This window comes from Fistularia commersonii, chromosome 9 (genome assembly GCF_037954325.1).
Source record: "Fistularia commersonii isolate RoL2024-O1a breed Wild chromosome 9, RoL_Fcom_v1.0, whole genome shotgun sequence".
Classification (NCBI taxonomy): Eukaryota; Metazoa; Chordata; class Actinopteri; order Syngnathiformes; family Fistulariidae; genus Fistularia; species Fistularia commersonii.
The window spans coordinates 16,219,496-16,231,524 of record NC_141292.1 but is presented as its reverse complement, the minus strand read 5'-3'; the positions used below and the strand labels follow the sequence as shown (position 1 = coordinate 16,231,524).

The following is a 12,029-nucleotide window of genomic DNA, read 5'->3' as shown; positions in this document are numbered from 1 at the left end:
CTTCCACACCTCCACAGCTATATCATCGGGACCAGCTGACTTCAATGCCTTCCTCACTTCACTTTTCCTAATCTCTGCTACTTTGTGGTCTACAATAGTCACCTCTTCTACCCTTGTCTCTCTTTCATTTCCCTCATTCATCAGCACTTCCAAGTACTCCTCCTATCTTCACATCACTCTTCTAGCATCTGTCAATACATTTCCCTCACTATCCTTAATCACCCGGATCTGTTGTATATCCTTTCCATATTCATTTCTCTGTTTTGCCAACCTGTATTGATCATTCTCTCCCTCCTTGCTGTTCATCCAAGCATACAAGTCATCATACTCCCTTTGTTTTGCTTTTGCTACCTCTATCTTTACGCAGTATTGCCCTGTACTCCTGTCTGTTCTCCTCACTCCCCTCGGTGTCCCGCTTCTTTGCTGACCACTTTCTCTGTATATATTCCTGCACTTCCTCATTCCCCCACTAAGTGTCCTTATGTACTTTCCTCCCAAATGATACACCAAGTACTCTCCTACCTGTCTCTCTGATAACATTAGCTGTAGTTGTCCAATCATCTCCAAGCTCTCCCTGACCACCTAGAGCCTTTCTCAGTTCCCCCCTGAAAACCATACAACACTTCTCCCTTTTCAGCTTCCACCACTTTGTCCTCTGCTCTGCCTTTGTCTTCTTGATCGTCCTTGTCCCCAGAGTCATCCTACAAACCACCATCCTATGCTGTCTGGGTATGCTCTCACCCACCCTATGTCCCTGTCTTTTCTGGAAAAAAGTGTTCACTACAACCATTCCCATCCTTTTTGCAGAGTCTACCACCATCTGTCCCTCTGTGATCCTATCCTGTATACCAAATCTGCCCATCACTTCTTCATCCCCTCTATTGCCCTCACCAACAAGCCCATTGAAGTTGGCACCAATTACCACTCTCATCTCTGGGGATATTCTGCATCACTTCATTCATCTCCTTCCAGAACTTCTCCTTCTCCTCCAACTCACATCCTACCTGCAGGACATAGACACGAACAGCATTGAGCATCACACCTTCAATTTCCATTTTCAGACTCATAAGTGTATCTGACATTCTTTTCACCAACACAATATTCCTAACAAACTCCTTCTTCAAGATAAGTCCTACTTCATTTATTTTCCTGTCAGTACCATGATAGTACAATTCAAAGCCTGCTCCTAAGCTTCCAGCCTTACTTCCTTTCCACCTGGTCTCCTGGACACACAGTATATCCACCTTCCTTCTCTGCATCATGTCAACCAACACTCTACCTTTTCCTGTCATAGTCCCTATATTCAAAGTCCCTACTCTCAGTCCCAGACTCTTGCCTTTCCTCTTCACTCTCCGCTTCTGAACACACCTTCTTCCTCTCCTTCTTTGACCTTGAGTAGCCCAGTTTCAATGGTATCCTGTAGGTCATCGGTGCCAATGGCAGTCGTTGACCCGGGCCTTGACAGATCCCGTATGAGATTATTAAGTTTGATTTCCATGTTTGGTTTTGGCTCAAGGAGACACTGGCCCGTGCTGCCCTGAGGCTGCATCATTGTGTATTCACAAATATTCTTTCTTTTTAAATCTGCAAGCCTGTATCAAGAGGAGAATTGGATTCTCACTGCAACTGCTGGGTAAGGGCATTTTTCTTTACGATGAAGACCACACCAAGGAAAACAACTTCATTTTTTTTTTTTTTTGTAAAACTTGTTCTATTTTTTGGAAAATTTCACATTCATAAAAGAAAATGGACTAACAGCAAACAAAACTTCAGTCTTTCTACAGGAAATGTATGAATACGGCACCGTTATAAATGGACTTCAAAACCCCGGTTCAAAAATAACTTTATTTTGGAAAAAAATTGTTTAATTTTCGTGTGTATGTGTATACATGTGTATATGCTACCCCTGGCTAAATGACTTCCTGTATATATATTTGTTAATTAAAAAATTACCAAGTGAGCAAATATATATAATCCTCCGTTTATAGAAACCCCTGTATAACTTCCACAGAATGAATGCCATAGCTTAAGCATGAAAAGAAACAGCCCTTCAAGTCTCTCACAAGTCTCTCACAGCACAAGTGTCACTATTGACCCTATAAAATGAAACAAATATAGAATGCAATTCATTTTAAATCACCAAAAGGACAGGCCTTCCCAGCATTACAATTTTGCTAATGACCCTGAGACACTGCTTGATTTTTGTTTGAGGAACTAGCCTCCTCCTGGAGGACTTTTTAGTTTTGGATTCCCTCAAGGCAGTTAAACTACTTGTAGTAGACTGACAAGACTTGTGGAAAACACTTCTCACACCTGCTCACATTGAAGGACTAATTTTTAGAGTTCAGTCTCTGAGCAGGATGGGACTCCAGGAGCTCCGGGAGCCGAGTGCCCCTTAACCCCGGGCGCTGGGAGCCCCGTGCACTCTTTCACCAGGATTCCCGTGCGCCCTGTCCCCAGGAACCCCGCGTGCCCTGTTGCTGGACCCCAGGAGCTCCGGGAGTCACGCGCCCTGATGCCAGGAACATTGTGCGCCTTATTTTCAGGTACCCTGTAACCGGGATTCCTGCCGCACCCTGGGAGCCCAGTGCGTCATGTCACTGGGAACCCCACGTGCCCCTGATGCTGGAGCCCAGGGAGCCATTCGGCCTGATGCTGGACCCCAGGAGCCCAGGGAACAATGGGCCCCCTCCCTCCCAGATGCCAGGAGCCCCGCACGCCAGGATCCCTGCGCACCCTGTCGCCTCACCCCGGGAGCCCACTGCGTCCTGTTCTTGGGAAACCCTGCGCGTGCTGATGCTGGACCCCAAGGGCTCCGGGAGTCGTGCGCCCACCACCCCCAGACGCCGGAAGCCCCGCGCACCCTTCATCACGATTCCCGAGCACCCTGTCAACAGGAACCCTGCGTGCCCTGTTGCTGGACTCCTGGAGCTCCGGAAGCCGCATGCACCTTAACCCCGGGCACCGGGAGCCCCTTGCACTCTGTCACCAGGATTCCCATGCGCCCTGTCATATGGATTCCCGCACGCCATGTCACATGGATTCCTGCGCGCCCTGTCACCAGGAACCCCAGGAGCTCTGGGAGCCATGCGCCCTGATGCCGGGAACATTTCGCGCCTTATTGCTGGACCCCAGGAGCCCAGCCCCACCCTCTGGATGCGGGGAGTCTCAGGAACCTAGTCATCGGGATTCCTGCCGCACCCTGGGAGCCCAGCACGTCCTGTCACTGGGAACCCCGCGCGCCCTGATGCTGGAGCCCAGGGAGCCATGCGCCCTGATGCTGGAGCCCAGAGAGCCATGTGGGCTGATGCTGGACCCCAGGAGCCCAGGGAGCCATGCGCGCCCTCCCCCCCCAGACGCTGGGAGCCCAGCATGCCCTGACGCCAGGAATCTTGTTGCTGGACCCAAGTAGCCCCGCAACTTGGGATCGCCGCACGCCCTGTCGCAGCACCCCGGGATCCCTGACCGCCCTGTCACCAGGAACCCCAGGAGCTCTGGGAGCCATGCGCCCTGATGCCGGGAACATTGCGCGCCTTATTGCTGGACCCCAGGAGCCCCGCCCCACCCTCCGGATGCCAGGAGTCTCAGGCACCTTGTCACCGGGATTCCTGCCGCACCCTGGGAGCGCAGCGCGTCCTGTCACCAGGGACCCCGCGCACCCTGATGCTGGGGCCCAGGGAGCCATGCGCGCCCTCCCCCCCAGACGTTGGGAGCCCAGCACGCCGTGACGCCAGGAATCTTGTTGCTGGACCCAAGTAGCCCCGCAACCTGGGATCCCCGCACGCCCTGTCGCCGCACCCAGGATCCCCACACGCCCTGTTGCCGCTCCCCGGCATCCCTGAGCGCCCTGTCGCTGCACCCCGCGAGATCTGGGAGCCACGCTCAACCTACCCTTGGACACCGGGTGCCCCACGCACCCTTCACCGGGATATCCAAGCACCCTGTCACCAGGAACCCCGCACGCCCTCTCCCCAGATGCCGGGAGCCTCAAGCGCCCTGTCGCTGGGATTCCTGCTTGCCCTCCCATCGCACCCCAGGAGCCCCGCATGCCCTCCCACCCGTAGCCCCTCGCGCCCCATTGCTGCTATCCTTCAGAAGAGTAAGCCTGTGGCATAATAGCTAACAGCTAGCCTTAATGCTTATTATAAGCTTTCTACCGGAATACTTGCAGGAAACTGGCAGGGACTGACCAAACAGTTGTCCGGGAAGTGCAAAGTGTAAAGACTGAAAGCAATTGAGAAAAGCGCCAATAAAGTTAGTATGCAATGACCTAAACCTTGTGAAGAACCCTCAGGAACTTCTCCCAGAAAGTAAAAATGGCAGGAAATCACCTGCATGTGTGTTAATCCTGGCAGAACGGCAAGAGCGGACAACCCAGGGACGGCACTGTCCTTCGTGTCTCACAGCGAGCAGCAACTACAGTCGGAGGTGGCGGAAACGCTGACTGGAGGTGAAGCATGCACTTTTGGCAAGAAGTGCGGAGAAAACACGAATGAGGAGAGATCCTGTCTTGAAGGCTAATTGCACTTTTGATTCCAGATGATGCAGAGTGCCCCCTAAAGCTGTACCAGTTCAAGATGGAGGAGATTGAGGGCTTCCGGTACAGATGCAGGGTGAGTTACTGTCTCTGATGCTTGGCCTCCTGCAGGGCTGGGGGATCCTGACCCTCCCTGCTGTATTTCTGTTTGCAGGACGCAATGCGTTGACCAAGCAGTGACCAAGCAGATGGTGCGCGAGGCTCGGCTAAAGGAGATCAAGCTGGAGCTGCTGAACTCAGAGAGGCTGAAGGTGAGCAAAATTGATCCCTGGTGGTGGGCTGTTAGGTTTAGCTTCATCTCCTAGCCTGACCAGCCCCTACCCCACTTCTTTCCCTCAGACGTACTTTGAGGACAACCCTCGGGACCTGCAGCTCCTGCGTCACGACAAAGACCTCCACCCGGCTGTCATCAAGCCCCACCTTAGTAACGTGCCAGAGTACCTCAGTAAGGCTCTCCTCCCCATTTTCTGGATGCTAACAGTAACCGCTTGTCGCCTGACTCTGTGTTTTGATTTCTACAGCTCCGGAGACCCTAATGGGGTTGTTGGACCCCCTGTCCTGCAGGAGGAGGCATAAGAGGAAGGAGACATCCCGATCAGAGGGAGTTGCCAAGGCCGTTTTCAAGGTGAGGCTGGTTGAGTCCTGTTGACCTTTAACTCTATCAGAAGAGACGATCCCCCAAAACGGGAGTCCAATCAGATATCACCAAAAATCAAAATTATTTTCAGTGTGAGTATTGGTCCGATGTGTCTCTTACAGAAGAACAGCCGTGGGAAAAAAACCCTGAAGAGCTTTTGTTTCACGGGAGGAAAAAACAGGAAGGGCAAGACAAGCTGATCCCGGACTTTTGGAGTGGGGGTAAACTTTTCTAACTGAACTTTGGGTGAAATGTTGTGCCCAAGTCTCACGCACGTTGGATACAATTGAGGAACATTAACTCCACCTGGACTGTCGATGTTCTACGAGGTAGCAGCTCCTGTAGGATCCCGATCAATGCCTTTCGTTCTGAAACCTTTTGATTCTTTTCTAAAAATAAATTCTCCATGACTCCCTTCAGTTCCGTCTGTAATGCTAACACGCTCTTCTTAACGTTAGCATGTTGGCCAATTAGCATGAGGTTCAAACTGGTAATTCGCCTTTGTTGTAAGTGTTTCATTTCCGGTTGAGTCAGATCACCAGGACAACTGACCTGAAGTTGGCACCAGAGGACAGAAGCAGGACTCCTGCTCCTGTCAAAACGAGTTTTTAAGATTCACTTATTTTCCGCTAAATAAACTTCATAAGTAAGGAAAACAAACTGAATTGTTCCTGAAGGACACATTCTCGTCGTTCCTGCCTTTTTTTTTCTCCAGGGTCTCCTCCCACTGTCCAAAAACACTTGGTCGCTTCATTCTCCAATCATTGCCTCCATCTGACCTTCACGGGATCCTCTACTGTCACATCAACTTACTTCCTGTTCTTCTCCCTTCGTTCATAAATCTCCCTCGGCCTTGAACCTCATCGTCCTTCTACCCAGATCTTCACCATACCTCCTCTGTCCATATCCAGACCATCTCGGTCTGACTTTATCTCCAAAACATCGAGCATGTGCTGCCCCTCCTTCCTGATCCTCTCTATCCTTCTCACTCCCAAAGAAAACCTCCACATATTCATCTCTGCTGCCTCCTGTCCCCTCCTCTGTCTCTAAACCAGAGAGCATGGCTGGTCTTACCACCATCTCCTCCACCTTTTAACGCTCTTATCACTTGACACCTTACTCCACTTGCTCCACACTGCTTGTACACATTTCTTCACTTCTTCTGCACACTCTCTATGAAGTTGTCCTTAAGTACATAAAATCCTGCACTTTGTTTATCCACTCGGTTGCCTCACCATTTCACATGGGTCCCTCTCATTCACACTCATGTATTTTGTTGAGCAAACAGCCTCTCCTTTCCAGAGCATACCTTCCACCTTCAGATTCCACCTCCCAGCATCTTCATCTCAAATGGCAGATCTTTCACAAATAAAATAGATGTGCTGACTGTAACAGATAGCCGCAAACAGACTCATCCAGGACTGTTGTATTTCGCTGATACTTGAGATGTGGCTCCTCTCATCCATTCCAGACACGGCAATTGAGTTCACTGCCATGACAGACAGTTATTCCTGTCAGAGCAAGGGACTGTGTATTTACATGAACAACTGGCGCACCAATGCCACAATCATTGATAGCCACTGCTCCTCACACTTGGAGTACATGACTGTCAAGTGCAGACCCTCGTCTCTACCACAAGAGTTTCCCGTTGCCATCGTGAATGCTGTGTGTATTGCACCGAGTTCTAATGCTAACTCTGCCCTTACCTATCTGCACAATGCCACTAGCAACCAACAGAACCAGAAAACCTATCCAGAGGTAGCCCATATGTATGCAGGGGATCTTAACCAACGATTAGAAGGTAGTGCTCCCCAAGTTCCATCACCATGTTCAATGTGCCACCAGAGGAGAAAATACTCCTACGCTACAGGGCTGCACTGCTCCCCCATCTCAGCCTACCTTATCGTTTCCCTTCTGTTGATGGTGCCTCTCAGCAGCTGCAGGACTGTTTTTAAAACAACAACCTGGATATTTTTCAAGACCAGGATTGGGAAGTGTACACCTCAACTGTGTCTTGTTACATCAACACTGTGTTGCCACTGTCATGGTGGACAAACAAATTTGGGTGTATCCAAACCAGAACCTGTGAAGAAGCGGAGGTCGAAGTGCTCCTAAAAGACAGGAACGGTACCTTCTCATCTGGGGATAAAGCTCAGTTCAGGGCTGCCAGAGTCAGCATGAGGAAAGGCATCAGAGAGGCCAAGTTATATAAAAAGAGGGCTGAGCAGCCCAAATGACTCCAACCAAGTGGCTCTTGTTTAAACATTTATTTATTCTAGCTGTTGTCTTACATTTTTTGCTGTTAACCTCAGCAGAGGACAAATGTTTCTTGACACTTGTCATTTGTCAGCAGTCTCTGCAGAACTCAGCAGAAAAGATTTTTCAGGGAAAACACCTGGACCATCGTGAGTGTGTGTTTGTCTGAAAAAAATAAAACACTCACTTCTAAATGCCAGTTTCCCACTATTTCTTTTCTTGTGGAGCTGCTTCTATGGCCCATGAAATCACAGGAAGATTCTGTCAGGTTTTCTTTTACAACAAAATCCACAGAAAAGAAACCCCGGTTTCCAAGTAGAGATTTTCTATCCAACAAAACAATTCAATATCAGTAGCAAACCCCAAAGTATGTCTGTTCAAGCAGATCAACGTAGACCTGGAAATTCTGGATGAATAAACTGCTTGTGTGTGTGTTTGAAAAGCTGCCACCAGATCGCTTCAGATATCAGATGCAGAGAAGTGGTGTTGCATTCAGAGCCAGATCTCAGGATGATTTGTCAACGTGTTGTTGGGAAACATGTCTTTCAGTGATGCTGAGTTTTTATGGAGTCAAATCCTTTTTAAATACACTTTTAAATTTTTTCCAATTTTAAACTCCATTCTAGATGTTGAACTCGTTGTTCCAAGTTTTCAGCTGGACTGAAGATGACGTCTCCTCTCTTCGGCCACTTCCACAATTCATCTGTAAGCCTGAAGAGACACAAAGAACAAAAATACATGAAACGGCCGAGAAAAGAAAACACGTTTACAAGAAATTCTGGAAGGCAGCTTTCAGGAGGAACTCACTGAGTGCAGGGGTTGGTTTGTCCCTCAAGATGAGGAGGGTTTGGGATTGAGTTCCTTCAAAACTTCTGAGCTGTCGACAGCTGGAAGGTCAGAAACAAACAATTAGCTCGAATCCTGTTCCAAACTACAGGAGTCTTTTCCCTGCAGGAAACACCTCTGCTGGTTTCACATTTTGGATCCTCGGAGAGCAAGTCACTTTCCAAAGAACTGAACAAATAAATGCATCTACTTACAAGACGGAGGAGCTTTGGCTGAAATACAAAGAGAAGAGAAATAATTCAGCTTTGCCAGAAGAGTTTGCAGACGATGTGTCTCAACATGGCGAGGCTGAAAGTCGGAGCCTCGCACGGCTTCACGTTGGGACAAAGATATTTACAATGAAACAACATCGAGTCCAAGTCAAACATCTCCCTGTGGAGGTCTCTCACCAGACTTCTTCTTGTAGAAGGCGTATCCAACGACAACCGCGATGAGCAGAGCAACAACAACCAGTGTGATGACGACGGGGAGGACGAGGCCAGGCTTTGCTGTCCAGCAAAACACAACACAAACAGTTTCTGGTCTTGAAATCGTCTCTCTGCTTCTCTGCGGTTCAGTTCTTGTTAACCAGTTAAGTTTGACTGATCCTGACTTGAACAATTCGGCAAGAAGAAAAAGCCCGACTGATGGCAGACATGAATCCGACACACTTTGGATCTGAAGATCTGGACGCTGATGGGAAACTAGAGGGTCGTTTCCTACCTTCATCCCCTGTGAGTCCAGTCTTACCGTTGCTCCTGATGGCGTCTCTGTCCAGGACGGTGACCATGTCCTCCTTGACACCGGATAGCTTGAACACACACTTGTATGCCCTCAGATCTCCGGGTGTGTCCGGGAGCTTCAGGTCAGTGCTCATCTGGAAGGTTCCGTCGGAGTTGGGGAGGATCTCTCCGAGCTCCTGAGGGACCTTCTCTCCGTCCTTCGTCCAGAACAGCATGGCTTCCCTGGGGAAGAAACCGGTGGCGTGGCAGGTGACCGGAGAGGAGGGCGTCTTCTGGAGGAGATGCACTCCGGGAAGATCTGGAGCGTCAAGAGAAACAGAGTTTCTGTCAACGCCTGAACTCAGAAGAACTTCCATCCACACGGAGGAGGCAGATTAGAAAGTGGGCAGGAGAAGGAAGGCAGAGACATGGAGGAAGAAGAGTGAAGGTACAAACATCACACCTTCTTCTGCTGTGGACAAATATTACTCACTGTCTCGTCTAAACTTTCAATATTTAAGAGTGAAATCAGCGAAAAAGCAGAAAGGAAGAACCCAAGAATCTGCATCCAATGAACAGAGAAGCAGGAAAGAAGATCGATTGATTGATTGATTGATTGATTGGTGTGTATTCATTGGATATCAAACTGGCCTTAGATGGACAATTTTACTGGAAGTCCCAAAATTGTTTCCTCAAAATCAAGAAAATAACCAAAGATTTGGAAAGAAGTCGAAACATTGTTGAGGCGACGTCAGGTCATGTGATTCCACCAGTTCTCAGCAGGGAGCTCCTCCCGTAGTCCAGATACTTCTTCAGCCACTCAGGACAAATCTGGGTGAGGTAGTGCTTGTTGTTTTCCTTTATGGCCTCGTTATTGTCCCACTTCTGTTTGGTGATGTAAGCCTGTGGTCTCGGAGCGATCCATGTCAGTGTCTTCAGGTCAAATGAGATGAAATCTTCTCCATCATAAGAGTGCTGATGAAATCCATTCACTTCTCCAGTCTCATCGTTCCACTCACAGCCAGACATAGACTGGAAAATGTGGACTCCTGAGAGAGACAGAAGCTGCAGTGAACCAGTGAGATCTCAGCACAGTCCGCTGTGTTTATTATGGGATGGACATAAACTCAGGGTGCAGAGCTGTGTGTCTGTGTGTGTGTGTGTGTGTGTGTGTGTGTGTGTGTGTGTGTGTGTGTGTGTGTGTGTGTGTGTGTGTGTGTGTGTGTGTGTGTGTGTGAACAAACCTCCAGTCTGGTTGAAACGCTGCTTTGCAGTTTCAATGTTGCCTTTGAAGACATACTGGTTACCCAGTGAGTACTGGGTCTGTCTCTCCCAGTACTTTGGATCATCTGCTGAGACTTGGTCCATCCAGGCCTGTCTGGGTTCTGTTGTTCTGGTGTTGCTGTCATAGTGAACTATTGGAACTTCATTCACAAGACCAACATCCACAAACTCTGGGAAGTTTGGGACTTGAGAGGATGCCGTGACAAAATACTTCATGGAGTGAATCACTGGAAGAAATATTTCACCGAATGATGAGGTTTTGGTGACTGAAAGTTCCATAAACAGCTTTAAGTTACTCAAAGATGTAAAAACACAGTGAATGATGGAACTATTCTAGAACTTACACTTTAATTTAGCAGAAAAGCAGTTCAACATTTAGTCAGAAATACTGCAAGTCAATCTCAAAGTGAAGGATTATTTCCAGTATTTTAGGAAATGGGATGATTTCAATATGAACAGATAAAACTCCAACATTAATAGAAAGGGACTTTATTTGAAGATCTTTGCTTCTGTCCTTCCTTCATGCTGGATTTCCTGAATGTCTTCATATCTACTTTCACTTTCGTTTTGTCTGATCTTAAACTCCAAACAACGTCCGTATTTGCTCCCATCTCCTCTGAACTCTCACTCTGAACTAAAAACTACAGTTTCCATCTGATTCTAAAGGTGAAATGTTGATGAGAAACAGGCTGAAGATCATCTTTGGACCAAACTAAACACGAGCTGCTGCTTCAGACTCTTTGAGGAAATCAAATGAAGCGAAAAGAAACGGACTTACCGGCCGTCACGCTGGACGTTCCCATGACAACCAGCACAAGTAGAAAGATCTTCATCATCTCCAGGTTTGAAGAGCCTTCAGATGTTCAAGCATTGTTGTTCTCAAACACACGCTGGGCCTCCAGGTGAAGGATCTGGAGCTCCACTGAAGGATCCACTGGGGAGGAGCTGCAACGAACCCCCGTCTGAGCCAATGAGAATTCAGATCGGCCCGAAACGTCACGGGTCGCCAGGTAAACTCAAAATGCACAGGCTAGACGCTAAAGTCGGTCAGAATGAGTCAGAATGCTTTTATGGTCGTGGAAACATTGCTGTTAGTACTGTAAAATGCAAAGATATAAATTATAAAAAGTATATAATAAAAAAAAAAACAGTTTACATATCGGTGTGGGAAATACTGCGTTGTATGACGCAGTTGTTTTTATCCACTTTATGAGGCGATTTCATGATAAATAAAACTCATTTCGAGTTTCCCGCTGGTCCAAAGTCATATTAATACCGATCAAAGTTTCAATTGATGGATTTTCTGCTCTTTCTTTCCGTCCTGATCAAAATATCACGTCAAGCGTCAAAAACATGCGAGTTTCCTGTGACTGAGTTTGTCTCAGGGCGCCCCCTAGTGGACGTCTGGAGAACTGCAACCGTTTCTCAGTGGAAATGCAGTTTTGTGAATTAAAACATTTGTTCAGTTCAACTTTCTTCACATATTGTTGTTATTAATTATCAATGCTATTCGTCCGTGTGAAGGCAGCGATCGTGTTCATGTTTTCTCATAATAATAATCACGTCTACAACTTTTCTATGAAATCACAATGTCCCATTTTCACAAGACACTAAATTTTGAACAAATCCTGCACTACATTGCTCATGTTAGTAAACATACAACTATTTTTAAACATTCTCATCACATTTTGAACCTCACATCAAGTACCTGCCATCAGAACTCTTTCATGGACTCACTTACTCATTCACTTCAATGCAAAAAAAGCCC

At 47.8% G+C, this 12,029-nt stretch overlaps 2 protein-coding genes across 6 annotated transcripts; one reads left to right on the top strand and one right to left on the bottom strand.

Moving 5' to 3' along the window:
- Nucleotides 1-4,249: 4,249 nt before the first annotated feature.
- LOC147231383 (putative ATP-dependent RNA helicase DDX56) lies at nt 4,250-5,186 on the top strand. The gene is made up of 5 exons (XM_086153009.1): nt 4,250-4,450; nt 4,540-4,623; nt 4,712-4,788; nt 4,877-4,982; nt 5,059-5,186. Exons 1-5 carry the CDS (start codon nt 4,336-4,338, stop codon nt 5,184-5,186), a joined length of 510 nt encoding a protein of 169 aa, XP_086009135.1. The 5' UTR covers nt 4,250-4,335.
- A 2,242-nt stretch (nt 5,187-7,428) lies between these two features.
- On the bottom strand, nt 7,429-11,184 carry LOC147231382 (major histocompatibility complex class I-related protein 1-like). 5 transcript variants are annotated; one of them, XM_086152738.1, is made up of 8 exons: nt 11,040-11,184; nt 10,222-10,488; nt 9,748-10,026; nt 9,006-9,296; nt 8,666-8,764; nt 8,471-8,488; nt 8,238-8,317; nt 7,429-8,141 (listed from the first exon to the last, which is right to left on the bottom strand). In XM_086152738.1, the coding sequence occupies exons 1-7, from the start codon at nt 11,095-11,097 to the stop codon at nt 8,262-8,264; spliced, it is 1,068 nt and encodes a 355-aa protein (XP_086008864.1). In that variant the 5' UTR covers nt 11,098-11,184; the 3' UTR covers nt 7,429-8,141; nt 8,238-8,261. The 5 variants fall into 5 exon arrangements, 4 of the variants coding, with proteins under 4 accessions (XP_086008864.1, XP_086008867.1, XP_086008865.1 ...); XM_086152741.1 differs by lacking the exons at nt 10,222-10,488; nt 11,040-11,184 and having other exon boundaries at nt 9,629-9,778; XM_086152739.1 differs by lacking the exons at nt 7,429-8,141; nt 8,238-8,317; nt 8,471-8,488 and having other exon boundaries at nt 8,707-9,296.
- Between the last annotated feature and the right edge of the window lie 845 nt (nt 11,185-12,029).

Coding starts and splice junctions, on each gene's coding strand:
- LOC147231382 (XM_086152738.1), bottom strand. CDS start 11,097: ATGATGAAGATCTTTCTACTTGTGCTGGTTGTCATGGGAACGTCCAGC. Junction 10,489..11,039: donor AACGTCCAGCGTGACGGCCG/GTAAGTCCGTTT, acceptor TATTTCTTCCAG/TGATTCACTCCATGAAGTAT. Junction 9,297..9,747: donor GAGCTCCCTGCTGAGAACTG/GTGGAATCACAT, acceptor TTGACGCTCCAG/ATCTTCCCGGAGTGCATCTC.
- LOC147231383 (XM_086153009.1), top strand. CDS start 4,336: ATGTGTGTTAATCCTGGCAGAACGGCAAGAGCGGACAACCCAGGGACG. Junction 4,789..4,876: donor TGAACTCAGAGAGGCTGAAG/GTGAGCAAAATT, acceptor TCTTTCCCTCAG/ACGTACTTTGAGGACAACCC. Junction 4,983..5,058: donor TAACGTGCCAGAGTACCTCA/GTAAGGCTCTCC, acceptor TGATTTCTACAG/CTCCGGAGACCCTAATGGGG.